General features: G+C 36.8%; 4 protein-coding genes across 5 annotated transcripts; 2 read left to right on the top strand and 2 right to left on the bottom strand.

Moving 5' to 3' along the window:
• Window positions 1-269: 269 nt before the first annotated feature.
• Window positions 270-2,095, bottom strand: LOC107918344 (mitochondrial uncoupling protein 3). The gene is made up of 2 exons (XM_016847878.2): window positions 1,586-2,095; window positions 270-1,177 (listed from the first exon to the last, which is right to left on the bottom strand). The coding sequence occupies exons 1-2, from the start codon at window positions 1,973-1,975 to the stop codon at window positions 635-637; spliced, it is 933 nt and encodes a 310-aa protein (XP_016703367.2). The 5' UTR covers window positions 1,976-2,095; the 3' UTR covers window positions 270-634.
• A 609-nt stretch (window positions 2,096-2,704) lies between these two features.
• On the top strand, window positions 2,705-9,021 carry LOC107920483 (anaphase-promoting complex subunit 2). Of its 2 annotated transcripts, none has more exons than XR_005922757.1 (16): window positions 2,705-3,099; window positions 3,176-3,488; window positions 3,596-3,885; window positions 4,112-4,183; window positions 4,410-4,654; window positions 4,967-5,383; window positions 5,494-5,695; window positions 5,798-5,912; window positions 6,010-6,092; window positions 6,872-6,991; window positions 7,117-7,205; window positions 7,280-7,361; window positions 7,812-8,003; window positions 8,083-8,151; window positions 8,234-8,413; window positions 8,557-9,021. XR_005922757.1 is itself a non-coding variant. In XM_041108771.1 (16 exons), the coding sequence occupies exons 1-15, from the start codon at window positions 2,866-2,868 to the stop codon at window positions 8,354-8,356; spliced, it is 2,646 nt and encodes an 881-aa protein (XP_040964705.1). In that variant the 5' UTR covers window positions 2,705-2,865; the 3' UTR covers window positions 8,357-8,404; window positions 8,557-9,021. The 2 variants fall into 2 exon arrangements, 1 of the variants encoding a protein (XP_040964705.1); XM_041108771.1 differs by having other exon boundaries at window positions 8,234-8,404.
• A 363-nt stretch (window positions 9,022-9,384) lies between these two features.
• LOC107920126 (methyltransferase FGSG_00040) lies at window positions 9,385-11,271 on the top strand. Its single transcript, XM_016849660.2, has one exon. It carries the CDS (start codon window positions 9,504-9,506, stop codon window positions 11,100-11,102), a length of 1,599 nt encoding a protein of 532 aa, XP_016705149.1. The 5' UTR covers window positions 9,385-9,503; the 3' UTR covers window positions 11,103-11,271.
• An 81-nt stretch (window positions 11,272-11,352) lies between these two features.
• LOC107920125 (abrin-b) lies at window positions 11,353-13,542 on the bottom strand. The gene has a single exon (XM_016849659.2). It carries the CDS (start codon window positions 13,194-13,196, stop codon window positions 11,463-11,465), a length of 1,734 nt encoding a protein of 577 aa, XP_016705148.2. The 5' UTR covers window positions 13,197-13,542; the 3' UTR covers window positions 11,353-11,462.
• Between the last annotated feature and the right edge of the window lie 3,381 nt (window positions 13,543-16,923).

The following is a 16,923-nucleotide window of genomic DNA, read 5'->3' as shown; positions in this document are numbered from 1 at the left end:
ACATTAGATCCTTATTTGAAGGTTTTGGAACGTGTTAATCCTTATTCAAGCAACCTTGAAAAGGTTAGGCCCATTTAGCCTAAGATCTAATTCTTATCGTCTTATTGCTCTACTGGTGTAGAGTTTGGCAGTAGAATTGAATAAAAAAATTAATATAAAACTAACTCATACCATCATGTATATATATGTTATACATAAAATAATAGACCTGCATTTCATACTTCTCAGCATAAACATTATACTTAAGAGGATTGATTAGCTTATACAGATGTAAAATTAGTTTTTTCTTATATGATCTTATAGTTTCATGTAAAGTTTTGAATCAATTCATCGAAAATACCATTTTTTATTCGTCCTACATACCGTACTTACAAACTTGAACAGGCCACAACATGCACAAGAAGCACAACCGATCTCGCATTTACCGCCAAGGGACTGCAAATCACAACAAGGTTAACCTTATATGGGAAAAATGCCATAAAAAAACACTACATAGGAAGCAGACCATCAAAGCAGAACATCTTCTGCCCAATGCTGGTATTCAAGTTATTGCCCCTGGAACAAGAAACCGGTAATAACATCTGAAACTATCCCGTAAGTATGTTGGCATCTGAAGCCTGATCAGGTCCATTAGTCAGAAGGAAGAAAGCCCCGAAATTTGTCGGAACTTCTCGTAAGATACCCAGAAAAAGAATTGCCAAGGACCAAGCCTTGCCCATGTAGGAAAGAAACCTTTCCACAATGCTGTTAAACCTTCGATTTTCACCGTCTTCACCAAACAATCATATGAGCTCTTGTACAAAACATTCCCTTCCTTACTAGCCGCTTGATTCATCATTCTTGTCTTCACAACATCAACCGGACAACTCAGCATTGTAGCAGAGAGACCTGACATGATCGATGCCAATGTGTGTGCATAGATGTTATCATCAGATATCTGATTATTTATAACAAAACGTTTTGCATGATCATAACAGGCTACTTCACCCATGTTCACTAAGAACGCCCTCTGAACATTTGGCAAAACCCCTTTCCAAAGACCTCCAAGACCTTCCATGGCTACAATTTTGTTAAAAGCATCAAAGAGTCCTTTGTATCGTGGTTGAAGACCCTTGTTTATCAAACGGCCATCCGCTTGCATCCTCACCTTAACAAGATCAGCTGGACTTGCCACAAACTGTACTGCTAATACTATTACATTCCAAATCAATACTTACAATAATCAATCTTGTCAAAAATGTAAGTGCATAAGCAATAGCTGGATGGCTAACACTGTTAATTGCTATGAAATAAATTGTTCTCAAAAAGCAACCTAAAACATTAGGCTGAAATATAATTTTTTTACTGGTTGAATATAATGGACTGAATTTTTAAGTGACCATAACGGTGAGATCAAATATCAGAAAAAATTTTCATGTCATCGATTTATTATAAGTAGTGGGATTAAATCTAAAATTTCAGCATAACAGAGCTACTGGAACCTTTTACATATTTAAGAAAAAGTAATAATCCCAATTCATTTTTTTGGCAATTTCAAGAAAGCAAATTAATCTCCATGATTTTGATTCAGTATTTGAAGGCAAACCTGAGCAATAGCGCCGGAAATGCCACCTACAAGCGCTTTAGAAGACAGAGAAAGAGAGCCATCTGCGCTCACCAAATTCCTTAAATTCTCGTAACTGACGATCCGAATGGGAGTGTAGAACAGATGCCTAATAATAGCCGGGGAGAGACCTTTATACAGCCCTGAAACGCCTTGGTCACGGACGATACCGGCGGCGACACGGAACGAATTGGTGGGACGGCGCGTGGAGGAGGAGAGAGGTTGAGACTCGCCGTGAAGCTGGAGCCTTGTCTTGGTTAAGTCTATGGGAAAGGTGGAAGTTCCCGCCACCATAGCCGATAGTGACGTCAACAAGATCTTAATTCCGGTTCGGGTTCTGGTTTCTTTATGTCCATGGACATTTGCCTTCATTTGATGTTTGAGACTTTGAGAGAGACCTAAGCTAATGGTGGTTTTGAATCCGCCGTAGACTGCCTTTAGCTTACTTTTTGCCTTTACCTTACTTTTTGTCTCGCCCTATAATATCTATCACTCTAAGCTAGTTTTGAAATAAATAAGTTAAAAAATGTTATTCTGGTTTTAGTCCCTCTTATCATAATAAAATTTAGATTTCATCCTTAATTTTAAGTTGACCTAATCTCACGTCTACTTCTATAATCTTTTTAGTATGTCTAAATTAATTATTGCCGCTGAAAAAATGCCCCAAAATTGAATGTTATTTGAACAGTGACAGATTTCACCATTAAGTTTTGAGAGAATTTAAATTAATTTTCAAAAAAATTTAGGTTTTAATTAAAATTTTTAACAAATTAAAGGCTTAATTAGAATTTTTAAATTTTCTGAAAAATCTAATTAAATTTTAAAAAATTTGAGGGCTTAATAGAAGTTCTAAAATTTTTAAAGAGGCCTAATCCAAAATTTTAAAACTTTAAGAGGTCTAATGAAAATTTCTAAAAATCATGAGGGAATAATTAAAAATTTCAAAAATTTTAGGAATCCAGGTACTAACCATGTTCCGCCTTCACAACTTGACTATAAGAAAGTTGTTAGAAAAAAAATAACGTCATAGAGGGACTAAAATTTAAAATAGACCAAAAAATGGCTTTTGAAATAAGTGAAACGACACATGTCATGCGTCGTTTAGGTGGAAATTGAGCAAAAGGGATTCATGGCAGTGGCGGTAAAGAAGAAATCGAAAAAATGGAACTAAAAAATTCCACAGTTCAATTCTAAGCTGAAGTAGTGAGACCTAAGTTAGGGTTTTTCAAAGCAAGGAGAGGATTTGTGTTATTTTCTTGTCAATGGAGTCATTAACTTCTTCTCCAGTGTGCAATCTAGGGATTTTGATCAGTCTCGACAACGACTCCGTCCAAGAAATCCTCCAAAGCTACGACGGTTTCTGCACCGCCGCTAATTCTCTCCTCAAAATCTCCGGCGATCTCTCCCTCGAACATGACTTCGTTTCTCATGTTCACACTCTCTGCAAACACGGCCTCCATATTCTCTCTCGGGACTACTTCCTTAGATTACTAGAGGTAATAATCGGTTAAGCCATTGCAGTCTCTTTCGAAATTAAATTTTCTTGATTTCATTTTTTTTTCTAAATTATAGGAAGCGTTTGAGAAAAATGGGGCGTCGAGATTTTGGCGCTATTTTGAGGATTATAGCAAAATTGAAGAAGATTTAGAGAAGATTGATGAGGATGAGATTCAAAGAGTGCTTTGTAATGCTTTGGAGGAGATTTGTTTAGAAAAAGAAAATCAAGAGAAATGCTTGTTAATGTTAGTTCATGCACTACAGTCCTATATGGATAATTTGACTGATGGAAAGCCCGACTTTGATGTGGGAAAAGTCTATCTTTTCTCAAAGTATCAATTAATTGTTTCCTCCATACTTATGGCCAACCTACCTCGACATTTTCCCGGTATGAAATTACTAGCTTTTTATTGAAAAAAAGGTCAGTTCTTTCGTTGTGCATTACTGGGGTTTTATTATTTGATTATTAGCTGATAATTTCATTGATGTTGTTAGAGGTGCTTCACTTTTATTTTAAGGGAAGGCTTGAGGAGTTAAGTACCATAATGGATGGAGAATTAAATGAGGAAAATGAGCATCGAGATAGAGATGAGATGGATTTTGATGAAAAGAACAAGTATAGAACTGGTGAAATGGAAATTGATGAGTGCTATTCCCAAGACAAGTTTTCAGAGAACAGTAAGTTGGTGAGGAACATTGGGAAGGTTGTTCGTGATCTTAGAAATCTTGGTTTCACATCAATGACTGAAGATGCCTATGCTTCTGCTATTTTCATGCTTCTGAAGGTGGGCTTGTTATTTATCATAAAATATGTATGCACACCTTATGTAATTGAACTCAACATAGTTATCTGATCTTTTTCTATTCAATTTTGTATTGGACTTTGTGCTTTTTGTTTCCTTTAATGATTCTCCTTTAGAAAATATTACCTCTGGCTTACATTGCTTATCATGTTTTAGGCTTAATAAATTTACCTTATTTTAGCAACATTCTTTCCTTGTTTGCATACAGGCTAAAGTACATAATCTGGCTGGTGATGATTACCGGAGTTCTGTTTTGGCTTCCATTAAGGGTTGGATACAGGTTGGTTTTGGTGTTTGTAAATCCTTCACATTTTTCCTTTTCATTGAAAGCAACTTTAAGAAATCAATTCATGGATGTCTTGCTAATCTTGCCGTTAATTTTGGTAAAATAAAAGTATCTCTTTCCAGGTTTCATGTTATTTCAGGTTTTATTAACTTGCTGTTTTTTTTCCCTATGGTTAAGTTACTTGAGTGCTTGTTCCTTACATTTGGAGAATATTGTACAGGTCGTTCCTCTGCAATTCTTGAACGCATTGCTTGCTTATCTTGGTGATTCTATTAGTTTTGACCAACATTCATCAGGTATCAAATCACCTCTGGCTTCACAACCATCTTCATGCTATTCTGGAACAAATACTCCGTCAGAAGGACTCATTCGATGGAAATTGCGGCTAGAGTATTTTGCTTATGAAACATTGCAAGATTTAAGGATAGCCAAACTATTTGAGATTATTGTGGACTACCCTGAGAGGTAACTCTTTTCCCATTCAAAAATTTCATTATTCCTGCAGCTCTCTCTCTCTCTCTCTCTCTCTCTTCTTTTTAGGTGAACCTCTGTGAGTTTGAAGAATTCTCTTTCCAAGAAAGTTATCATCTCTCGGTCTTTCTCCTCTCTCTGAGTTTGGGCAAAAGAAGACGGATGGGACTTAATTATATTCTGTAGTACTGCTTTTTTATTTTTGTTTGTGTGTGCATGTGTTCATTGCTTGAATGGAAGTTGGTGGTGCGATAGAAACTATTCATGGAAATTCCTCATCGTTTAAATTCTTTCTGACTACTACAGTTCTCCTGCAATTGAAGACTTAAAACAGTGTCTTGAATATACTGGACAGCATTCTAAGCTGGTTGAATCCTTTATTTCTGCACTAAGATTCCGCTTACTTACTGCGGGTGCCTCAACCAATGACATATTGCATCAATATGTTTCAACAATCAAAGCACTCAGGACCATAGATCCAGCTGGTGTTTTTCTTGAAGCTGTTGGTGAACCAATAAGGGACTACTTGAGGGGAAGAAAAGACACCATAAAGTGCATTGTGACCATGCTTACAGATGGCAGTAGTGGTAATCCAAATGGATCTGGAAACAGTGGGGATAGCCTTCTTGAGGAATTAAATAGAGATGAAGAAAATCAAGAAAATGTTGCAATTGATGATGATTTTAATACGGATGACAAACAGGCTTGGATTGATGCACAACGGTATGTATACTGCTATAGCTGTTATTGACAATGGTAGTTTACATGTATATAAACTACACAATCAAAATTGTCATAATGACCTGCATCTCTGTGAGTTATTTCTTGCTCAGCTGGGAGCCCGACCCTGTTGAGGCTGACCCTTTAAAAGGTAGCCGAAATAGAAGGAAGGTTGACATACTTGGAATGATTGTCGGCATAATTGGTTCAAAGGACCAACTTGTTAATGAATATCGTGTTATGCTTGCTGAAAAACTTCTGAACAAGTCAGATTATGACATTGACTTAGAGATACGGACTTTAGAACTCCTCAAGGTATGTTGCCTCTATTTTGTTATTAGACTCATTCTGTTCTTTTTTCCTCCCTTAAGTATCTCTTCTGAAACTTGCTTGTTTGTATATTCTTGTTTTTCCCAGATACATTTTGGAGAGAGTAGCATGCAGAAGTGTGAAATCATGCTTAATGATTTGATTGATTCCAAGAGGACAAATACCAACATTAAAGCAACCATTAGTAAAACATCTCAAATAGGTATTCCCTGGTTTTGTATAACTTTTATATATGGATAGCTGGATCTAATTCTACCTTCTTCTAACCTAATCTGTTTAACATTTGTTGGAACTCCAAGATCCAGTGGCAGCAGAGACTGGGATTTCTTTGGATAATCTTGATGCTACAATCATATCTTCAAATTTCTGGCCTCCAATCCAGGCATGCGTTTCACTGATACTGTTTCTTTTCTATGTTAAATTATTAAAATTTACCTTTTTCCGTTGTTGTTAATGATAGGAAGAGGTTCAAAACATCTCAAAATAGCATTTTAGATATTCTTTTTTCCCATTCCTCTTTCTCCTTTCAGCTTTTAGTTTATTATTTACCAAAGCCAAAGTGCCTTTTTGGCAAAGAAATTATTTGATCAAAGGAAGGGCTAATACATGATAGTTAGGGATCCATTTGATTGATGCTTTTACTTTTTTCTATTGGTCCCATATATTCAAATTCAATTCAAATTTATTTTATTTTCACTTTCTATCGAGAAAAGCAAAATGTGTAAAGAAGAGCCACCAATCAAACAGAGCTGAGGGAATCAATTATACCAAAAGAAATTGAGAGAGTTGAATAACTTCAATATATTTTCTTAACATGTAATTTATCATGCCACCTTTAGTTTCATATTTTTCTCTCTTTTCTTTTTCAATTCACTTTTGATTTTCATATGGACCACGTCTATGAAGAGTTCATAAATTGACAATCTACCTGAAAGGGGAAATAAATGATTTTGTATAAAATATGCAAGAGAAACTTGTTCAGGACAGTGTTTGTCCTAAGAAGGCACAGCAGATATAGAATATGTTGATGTCGAACAAACTTGTAGTTTCCTTGTTGCCCGTGCTTATGTTACTGATCAAAATCCTTTCTCTTTTTTTGAAGTAATCTAGTGTTTCTCATTATCGTGGTCACTTTTTCATAAATGTTCTGGAAATTTTCAGGATGAGGCACTTATCATTCCTGAATCTGTTGATCAGCTGCTCTCTGATTATGCAAGAAGGTTTCATCAAATCAAGACTCCTCGAAAGCTAATTTGGAAGAAAAATCTTGGAACAGTCAAGGTTAGGTCTTTCAAAGTGTAATTTGTGAATGCCAATGAATGCCCTTTTTAGTATCAATTATTCTTATTGCATTACCAATATGACATAACTAACATTTATGCTTTTAATTAATGAAACTATTGTAGTTGGAGTTGCAATTCGAGGATAAGGCAATGCAATTTACAGTTGCTCCTGTGCATGCAGCAATTATAATGCAATTTCAAGACCAAACGAGGTACTTTCAACAATCACAAACACTTTGCATCTTATTGTTCATGTGAAAATGGTATGTTTGTTTTCCACTTTCAGTTGGACCTCTAAGAATCTTGCTGCTGCTACTGGGATCCCTGTTGATGTGCTCAACAGGAGGATAAGCTTTTGGATAAGTAAGGTATGTTTAACTAATTCATGTTCTTCCATATAAAAAAAATAGTCCCGGTTCAAAATAATGAAATTTCCTTTTGCCACGTAATAGCTTGAGGCAGCCCCTTGATCTTCAATGTGTTATTCTATTGTAATGCAAAAATGTATTTGCCTTTCAAGATATAAGTAATACGGTAAATTTACCTCTGTAGTTGTGGTTTGGAACGTTATTGGGAAGTTGATGAAATCTTCCTTCTCAGTTACTAGCGTTTTAGTTATTAGTTCTCAAGTTCGAAGTACATATTCTGCATTGTTTTGATTTGTTGTTGATACAAATTTCTTGGTATTTTCCCTCGCAAGTAGGAGCTAAAAGTTTCTAGTAGGTAGAAATTTGGCATTGTTTGGTAATCAATACGGGAATGATTGGAAAATGAAGTCCATTAACAAAGTTATTATCCTCACTAAATCTTGTATCCAGGGTGTTCTTACTGAATCACTAGGAACAGATCCTAGTGACCATGTATTTACCCTAGTGGATGGCATGATTGAAGCTGGCAAAAACAGTGGTAATACTGGAAACTGCGAGGAGCTTCTAGCTGGTGACGAGGAGGCAGAGAGATCTGTGGCTTCTGTTGAGGATCAACTACGTAAAGAAATGACTGTATATGAGGTATGTGATGCATGTGAATAGTTTTCCATATGCCATTTTCCTTGCTGATGCTCTCTAACCAGAATTTAGGTCATTGTAGAAATTCATCTTGGGTATGCTTACAAATTTTGGCAGCATGGCATTAGATCGAATTCATAATACTCTAAAGGTAGGATGTTTTGAGATGCCCCACACTTTATATTGAATACAAGTCACATAACTGCTAACGTAAGACAACATGTTGCTTTCAGATGTTTTGTGTAGCCGACCCTCCATATGATAAATCACTCCAACAGCTTCAAAGCTTCTTATCAGGTCTAGTTTCTGAAGAAAAATTAGAGCTCCGAGATGGAATGTACTTTTTGAAGAAGTAATAATCAGCTGATATAGTAATCGGCCGTCAATTATAAAGCATTTAACAGGTAGCACCGGTAAGGATAATCTTAGAAATTGAAGGGTGCAATCCCCTTTCGGAAATGTATTCAATACTTATGAGATGCTTTTTGGATTTGTATCTTGTTAAACTTGATATATTCTAAAATTGGGCCGTCTAACTTTGCTGTTGGCCTGACAGGTGAGCATGAAAATTTCCATAGGATCGTTGTTTCATATTTGCCACCAATGGTTGACACCTTTTCGCTTAATTAGCCAGTATGATTCTGTTAAAGCTGGTCCTTCTCTAGAATCACCTTACTTCCGAGTTCTGACAAGATTTATGCAAGTAAAGCTGGATGTAACTTGGGATTCTGCTCAAGATTGGACATATCTCTATGTTGATGATACTGTCGATGGTACTACAGCTACCAGGCTTTCATGGTTGAACTCTCAAGATTGGAACTGAGGGATACAAACTATTGCGTTTTGAGGAATTTTTGAGGCTGAGGCTCATGTTATTACTAGTTCTGTTGACTCCCAAATTGAAGAAAATTTTGTTATAATGTAAATAAGTCCCCGTATAATGCAAATCTATTAAGATTTGAATGTTGTTATTGCACATTAACTTTTCATTTTTTAATGCAAGTTTACTGTCATAAACTAAGATAATAAAAAGAACTTTCAATAACCAATCAATTAAACCATAAGACTTGTATACTGTGTCAACTTTATACACTGACCTTCCAAGTTTGTATGGTGACTTGAAAGATTTAACTAAAAATTTGAATGATTTGAATCCAAATTTAATTTAATAACTTTTTACTCAAAATCATTTAAATAAGATTTATTTAGAAAATTTTAAATTAATTGAGCCTAATTACGTTTCCTAACCCATGTCAATTAACTCATATAGCCGTTGACCAAAAATTTCACTGAAATAAACAAGACTGATATAGCCGTTGATGTTGTCAAAGAAGAAGATCCATTATAGAAAAGCTCAAAATTAGATAAGAGAATAAAGAAAAAAAAAAGCCCAAAATGATATGACCGTTACATAATTCATTACCCTCCTCAAAATTTAAAACCAGCAAGCAGAAGCAAAAAAAAAAAAACAATACACACAAACAATCAAAAGGGGATATAGCCATGTCCGGCGCTGAAGAGCAAATGCAGCAGCTCAGATCAAAAGCCACTGAGCTTCTCCTCAGAGAAGAATGGCGAGATTCCATTCAACTTTACTCAGAGTTGATCGACCTTTGCCAATCCCAAATTTCAAACACCCATCAACATTCTGACCCTGATCATCTCTCCAAGCTCCACAAATCCCTCTGTGTTGCCTTCTCCAACCGAGCTGAGGCAAAGTCAAAGCTCCAACATTTCACCCAAGCTCTTAATGACTGCGACCAAGCACTTCAAATTGAAGCTACCCATTTCAAGACATTGATTTGCAAAGGTAAGATCTTGCTTTGTTTGAACAAATATTTCAATGCTTTGGACTGCTTCAAAGCCGCCCTCTTTGATCCTCAGGGTAATGGGAATCTCGATATTGTTAATGGGTATTTAGAGAAATGTAAAAAGCTTGAGTTTCAATCTAGGACCGGAAGTTTCGATCTTTCTGATTGGGTCCTTAATGGGTTCCGAGGAAAACCTCTAGAACTTGCTGAATATATCGGTCCAGTGAAGGTTAACAGGTCTGAGATTAGTGGGCGTGGCTTGTTTGCAACAAAGAATATTGATGCTGGGACTTTGGTTTTAGTCACTAAGGCAATTGCAATTGAAAGGGGTATACTGGGTGGTCAAGATTCAGCTGAAAATGCACAGCTTGTTATGTGGAAGAATTTTATAGATAAAGTTAAGGAAGCTGTCACTAGATGCCAAAGAACACAGCTTCTGATTGATATGCTATCCACAGGTGAAAATGAAGCGGGGCTTGAAGTTCCTGATATGAGTATCTTCAGACCTGAGATTGAAGAAAATGGATGTTCAAATGATCAGAAGCTTGATATGGATAAGATATTAAGCATATTGGATGTCAATTCTCTTGTGGAAGAGGCAGTTTCAGCTAAAGTGCTGGGGAAAAACAGTGATTTTTACGGTGTTGGGTTATGGATACTAGTTTCCTTCATCAATCATTCATGCAATCCAAATGCAAGACGTTTGCATGTAGGGGACTATGTTATTGTTCATGCTTCTAGGGATGTCAAGGCTGGTGAAGAGATCACTTTCATGTATTTTGATGCACTTTCTCCATTGGAAAAGCGTGTGGAAATGTCTTTGTCATGGGGATTTAACTGCAGATGTAGCCGATGCAAGTTCGAGGAAGCTGTTTGTTCCAAGCAAGAGTTGAGGGAGATTGAGATAGGCCTTGAGAAAGGGGTAGATGTAGGTGGTGCAGTTTATAGGTTGGAGGAAGGTATGAAGAGATGGGCAGTGAGGGGAAAAGGGAAGGGCTACTTAAGGGCCTCATTTTGGGCTGCGTATGCTGAGGTATATGGTTCAGACAGGTCAATGAAACGGTGGGGCAGGCGGATTCCAGCAATGGAGACTGTTGTGGATAGTGTGGTAGAAGTCATGGGAAGTGATGAGAGACTGTTGAAGGTTGTTGTAGAAGGACTGAAGAAGAGTGGTGGTGTGGTGGAATTTGAGAGAGCAATGAAGTTGGGAAGAGGGTTTTATGGCAAAGTAATCAAAAAACAAGCATTGAGGACCCTTCTTGAGATTGGCATTAATGATAAAGGCTATTAGCGAAATAGCCATAGGAAAAACATTCCTATTGATTTTTTTATTTTTATTTATTGTGTGCTTATTGCCTTGCTACCTTTGATGTTACAATGATTGGGCACCCTCAAGGTTGATGTAACTGACAAATCTTGTTGCAATAAACTAGACCGTTTATCTGGTCAGGATTAGCAAACTTTAATGTTCTTGTAATCGGGATGCATCCACATAGTACTAATTGCTTGAAATGATATGTTAGATTAGAATAGACTAGTTATTTGAAGAAGATAAAAAGTGTCTATTAGCAAACGGTGTTGGGTACATGATCATCCCAGCATTTATTCATTCAATACATGGAAAGAGACCAGTATATGCTCTTTTTTGTTTTCATGGTTGCACCTGAAACCAAATCTGGCTAAATTGTTGATTGTTGTAATGATTGGCCGAGACCTCAAGAAGGGTTGCAGTAGGATCAAGCACATCCATTACCATCTCAGTCATCTTATGCAAAATGGTTCCATCGCTTCGAAATACCCATCGTTCCTCAACAAATCCATCACACGTAGCCACGTTGACCAACCCACTATAATCATTTGCATACTTGAGGCACCCGTTTCTATTCTTTTGAGGCCTGATGGTCCCATCTGGATATATCGCCCATTGTTGTTCAGCATCGTTGCTCACGCAGTCTTCCAGCCACACCCGACTTCCACTTGCTAGCAAGCACATGTCTTTGTAACCGACAATGGTGGTCACTGCTGGCTTTGTATTGTTGCTGGCATAGAAAGTTTGCCTAGAACCATCATACTTATGATCCACAACCAAATTAATCATACCTGAACTATCTCTACTTCCCGTCAAAACTAGCCCAGATCTGGGATTTCTTATGGTTTCATCACTGCGGATTTCCCATTTGGTGGCATCAGGAACAGCCGTCTCACAATCATAGATCATCACATAATTTTTGAAGCTGTATCCATAAGTGGTTAAGCATTTTCCGCCAGATCGAATTGTGTTATCATTTGATGTCAATGTCCACAATTGATTGGCTTGGTTCTGTCCACATTCCCATAAGATTACTTTGTTTCCATCGTGGTAGCTCCCCTGGTATACATCAACGCAGAAACCATTTTGTCCAGTAATATGTGAGGTTGGTGCTAACACTCTTTCACAAGTGTCACTGTTATCTACCAAGCCACTGGATCTCAAAGAAGAAGTTGAGGTTGGCATGCGCAAAAGCTGCAAATTAGCTCTTGGGTTACATTCCATTGGCATTAATGCAATGATGAAAATAACTTGCCTCAGGGTGCTTAAAACCAATTCTTGAGCATCATATACTAAACGAACTGCCCTTGCGAAGATTCCATCTGTTGCAGATTGAATGGCGGAGGAAATGTCCTCCCAGCTGGTTTCGTACTCCATCATTATGCCATCTGGATTAAACGTTCCATAAGTTCCATCCGCGTGAGGCTCTGCAACTGCAAGTATTTGTTGCTGGATGTTTCTCATTCGCGCAGCTTCGGAAACCATCTGGATGCAAACTATGAGGGCTCTTGCAATAGGGGCACGGTTATTATTAGGGTTGATGTAATTCAGGTTATCAATATGTTGGCGTAGTTCATCCATTCCCAGAGGGATTTCCCTTCTGTCATCTACTCCCGCAGCACCCTCAAGCGCCCCATATCTGCCTGTAAAGGGTAGGCCAGTACTGCCTGGGAACAAAGCATTACGTACATCGTCTGGGACATCGCTAAAGAAATAGGAGCCCGCACTTGCACGATAACCCAAGATATACACATTACTGACATGCAAGGCTAATGTGACAGTTTGGTAACCATTTGAGAGCTCTACCAGAACATATTGCCGAGGATCAGTAGGCTGTGCAGATCGGGGAGGCAATATCGGTATGTCTCCGCTTCTATCTGCACGCTCTGTCAATGCATTGTACAGATCCTTCATAAACATCAGATAAGAGTTCCTGGTGGCTCTTTCAGTGGTGAATCTCACTGTGTAAATCTTGAGCTTGTGCTCATTTTCTGTTACAGCAATGCAACACGATGGTTCAACTATGGATATCCAATAAGCCCATGATACAATCAACACAGCAATCCACACCTTCATTTTTGAAAGGGAAAATCTTTATGGAAGTAGACAGATTTTGGGAAAATAGAGAGAGTTGTGCAATGCTCAAAACAATTATTGTCAGCAAGAAGACAAATTTCTCAAAGGCATGGAAAAAAGCAAAGTTGAGAATTTCCAAGTCAAGATAATATTTATTATTTATTTTAAGAAAGGCAAAGTATAATAATTTACATAAGCACAGAAGAGATAAAGAAGGAAACGGCTTTTTCTTTTTAGTACAATGACTTATCACAGTTTTTTCAAAAGTGAACTACAATAATTTACATAATGTCAGAACAGATAAGAAGGATGTAATCATTGAATTTTTCCGGGATAAATTTCGTATTTTTTAAAAAAAATTGTATTTTGACTCCTAACTTTTATGAAATTATATTTTAATCCCTAAACTTTTTTGAAATTATATTTTAACTCTTGAACTTTTCTAGAATTATATTTTGACTCTAAAATTTCGCAAAATTACACTTTGGCCCCAGAATTTTTACTATATTTGCAATCTGGTCCTTCTGGCGGTCGCCAGCGCAAGTTGCGCACCTGCAACGGTGGCGGCCGACCTAGGCCCTCCCTAGCCACCTGCAACCTGCAAAAAGGAAGAAAATTCAACAATATATAAGGGGTTTTCAACCCCAAAATTAGCAGCGAAAAGAAACGAGAGAAAAAAAACAAAAAAAGCAAAGCAAAAAAAAGAAAAAAATAAAATTTTGAGCGAAAAAATACAAAAAACAGCAGCTCCAACGCGCACCATCGTGCCCACCACCACGACATCACCGTCACCGCCGTCCCAACACCTAGCAAAACAAACCAAGAAGCAAAGAAGCAAAAAAAAATCGCAAGCAAAAGAAAAAAAAAAGAGAAAGAAAAAGAGGAAAGAAGAAAAAAAGAAAAAGGGGGAAAGGGGAGACCACGCCACCCCTGGCCGTCGCTGGGCTTCAGGTCACCGTCGACGAGAGCAGAGGAAGGGGAGGGCTGAATGGAGAAGGAAGAAAAAGGGGAAGAAGAAAGAAAGAAATAAAAAGAAAAAGAAGAATGAAGAAGAAAGGGGGAAAGAAAAAGAAAAAGAAAAAAATTTAACAGCCGGGTTGACACGAACCGGATCCGACCCGAACCGACCGACTGACCCGACCCGCAATAGCCCAGCAGCCCAAAAAAAGCAAAAGAAAATAAAGAAGCAGCCCAAAACCCAGCGCCCCAGCAACTGCCAGGCCCAGTGCTCAGGCAGCTCAGCAGCAGCCAGCAGGTGCGCAGGCCCAACAGGCCAGCCCAGCAGAGAAGAAAAAAAAGAGAGGAAAAAAGAAGAAAAAACAAAAAGAAAACAAAAAGAAAACAAAAAGAAAAAAGAAAAAAAGGAAAAAAAAGAAGAAAAAAAGAAGGGAAAAAAGGGGTTCAATTTGCGTAACCCGTTCGACCAAGCTCTTGTTTTGGATCTTTTCGGTAATTTCGTTTATTTCACTTTTAATTTAATGCTCGTATTTTTATGCTATTCCATTTTAATATTATTGGTACTTTTATGCATTTTTATATTTTTGTATTTATATTTTTAATTTAATTCAATTTTAATTTAATATAATTTTATTTTATTTTAAATAATTTTAATAAATAAAGCAACGAATCAATTTAACATTAAATCGTTGATTTCATCGCTATGTTGGGTGAATATCACCGGTTTGCGTTAAACACGATACGCCCTTTTAAGTTGAGTCGATTTGACACTAATTCGATGATTTCATCGCTATGTTGAGTGAATATCACTGGTTCGTGTTAAATACGATACATCTTTTTTTTTAAATAAAAAAATTGTGTTTAAAAAATCTTCGTGTTTTCAAAAACTCTGATGTTTCAAAATTTTTTCGTGTTTTCAACAATTTTCGTGTTTTCAAAAATTCTCATGTTTCACAAATTTTCGTGTTTTCGAAAATTGTGTTTCGAAAATTTTCATGTTTTCAAAAAAAATTCCCGTGTTTCATAAATTTCCGTGTTTGCAAAAAATTACCGTCTTTCAAAAATTTTTGTGTTTTCAAAAATTGCCCGTGTTTCATAAATTTCCGTATTTCAAAAAATTTTTGTGTTTCTAAAATTCTCGTGTTTTAAAAAAAATTTGTATTTCAAAAAAAAGGTTATTGTGTTTCAAAATTCTCGTGTTTTCAAAATAAAAATTCTCGTGTTTCAATTGGATCACGATTAAATATTAAATTGAACTTGTATTTTTGAAAATTATGACAACGTACGCTTAACAAGATACCAATTTTGGGCGTTGCGAGGGTGCTAATACCTTCCTCGCGCATAACCGACTCCCGAACTCTAATTTTCTCTGGATTTTCACGTAGAACTAAAATTATCTCTTTTTTAGAAAAGTTTAAAAATAAAATTTTCTTTTAAAAAAAGAATTTATTAGGTGTTCGATCACACCTAGAAAAAAGATCGGTGGCAACTCCTTTTTCAAAATAAAATCGAGATTCTATTTTCAAATTTGCAATAATTACTTCGACTAGCGCCTGTGCACAAATTTTTTAGGTCGCTACAGCTGGCGACTCCACTGGGGACTTTTTGAGAGTCGAGTCTGATGTTAAACGCGTGTTGTCAAAATTTTTAAAAATTCTTTGTTCAAATTAATTTTTAATCGTGATCTCTGAATTTTATTTTTGAAAAGTCATGCATCTACATTCGGTTTTAAATTAATATTTTTCTAACTTGTTTTATTTTTCTATTTTTTTTCAGCTCTAAGTTTTACGATTTTTTAATTTGTTTTTTAGTAAAAAAAAAGGTTTGTGAGTTTCTTCCCACACACCGTGCACTTGCATCCTTGCATAACATGAGCTCTCCGCCCAGGCTCCGCCCGTTTAAGTGGAAGTAAACATTACGCCTTCGTGAGTTAACTCGTTCCTCCGCACAGGCTAGTGAAATACTTTCGGGTTACATATGACTTATGCTTTCGTGAGTTAACTTGTCCCTCCGCATAGGCATAAGTAAATGTAATCCCTCGAATTGAGCTCGCGAGCCCATGACGGGAGATAATCGAGGCTCTGTACTTACCTTAGTAGGTGACAGTATGGACAATTCGATTACCTTTTTAGAACCAAAACCACATATAGTGAACCGTACGAGCCACCTAATTAGAGCCATGCCGAACCTCTGTCCGTTGGATAGTCACCAAAATAAGTACATGGGAGAAACGCCTCTTGCCTTTTATTTTATATTTACATTTTTTGCAAGGGAATCGGGTATGTTTAATAAATTGGATAGGGTAGATTATCTGATGAGCATGTGGGGTAAGTTTATTTTGTAAAGCATGATGGGGTAAAAAAAATATAGGTCGGTTTGTTAGATTTTCCATAGTTTTTCTTTGTTTATATTTGTCATGATTGCTAACTAAATTTATTTGTCTTCATTTTATTTCTCATCATGCATCATAGGCATTTTATTAGGAATGTGTTGATTAGAGATTGGTTGCCAAAAACGGGTTTCTGATGGAGGAGTCAATTACGCAAGTAACCGAGAAAAAATGTCATAGTCAGAAACTGGTCTTTAAGGACCCAGAAAGCAAAAGGGACATTTTAAAGGAAAGATATATCTCTAATCTTTCCGGGAAGATAACTTCGAATGCTCATTAGAATAACCCCGAAGATTTGACTAGGATCTGGAAACAATGAGACTCAGGCACTAGGGGCATCTTCATTGGCAAAATATTTTGTAATGGACTCTTTTGATAAAT

This window comes from Gossypium hirsutum, chromosome D13 (assembly GCF_007990345.1).
Source record: "Gossypium hirsutum isolate 1008001.06 chromosome D13, Gossypium_hirsutum_v2.1, whole genome shotgun sequence".
NCBI classification, from domain to species: domain Eukaryota; kingdom Viridiplantae; phylum Streptophyta; class Magnoliopsida; order Malvales; family Malvaceae; genus Gossypium; species Gossypium hirsutum.
Note: the sequence above shows the minus strand (reverse complement) of the source record. Positions and strands in the feature narration are given on the sequence as shown.

Excerpts from the sequence above, each read along its gene's own strand:
- LOC107920125 (XM_016849659.2), bottom strand. The coding sequence starts at position 13,196 with ATGAAGGTGTGGATTGCTGTGTTGATTGTATCATGGGCTTATTGGATA.
- LOC107920483 (XM_041108771.1), top strand. The coding sequence starts at position 2,866 with ATGGAGTCATTAACTTCTTCTCCAGTGTGCAATCTAGGGATTTTGATC. Across the intron at positions 7,206-7,279 it reads CAATTTCAAGACCAAACGAG|TTGGACCTCTAAGAATCTTG; the intron begins GTACTTTCAACA and ends TTCCACTTTCAG. Across the intron at positions 8,004-8,082 it reads AAGAAATGACTGTATATGAG|AAATTCATCTTGGGTATGCT; the intron begins GTATGTGATGCA and ends AGGTCATTGTAG.
- LOC107918344 (XM_016847878.2), bottom strand. The coding sequence starts at position 1,975 with ATGAAGGCAAATGTCCATGGACATAAAGAAACCAGAACCCGAACCGGA. Across the intron at positions 1,178-1,585 it reads TTTCCGGCGCTATTGCTCAG|TTTGTGGCAAGTCCAGCTGA; the intron begins GTTTGCCTTCAA and ends TTAGCAGTACAG.
- LOC107920126 (XM_016849660.2), top strand. The coding sequence starts at position 9,504 with ATGTCCGGCGCTGAAGAGCAAATGCAGCAGCTCAGATCAAAAGCCACT.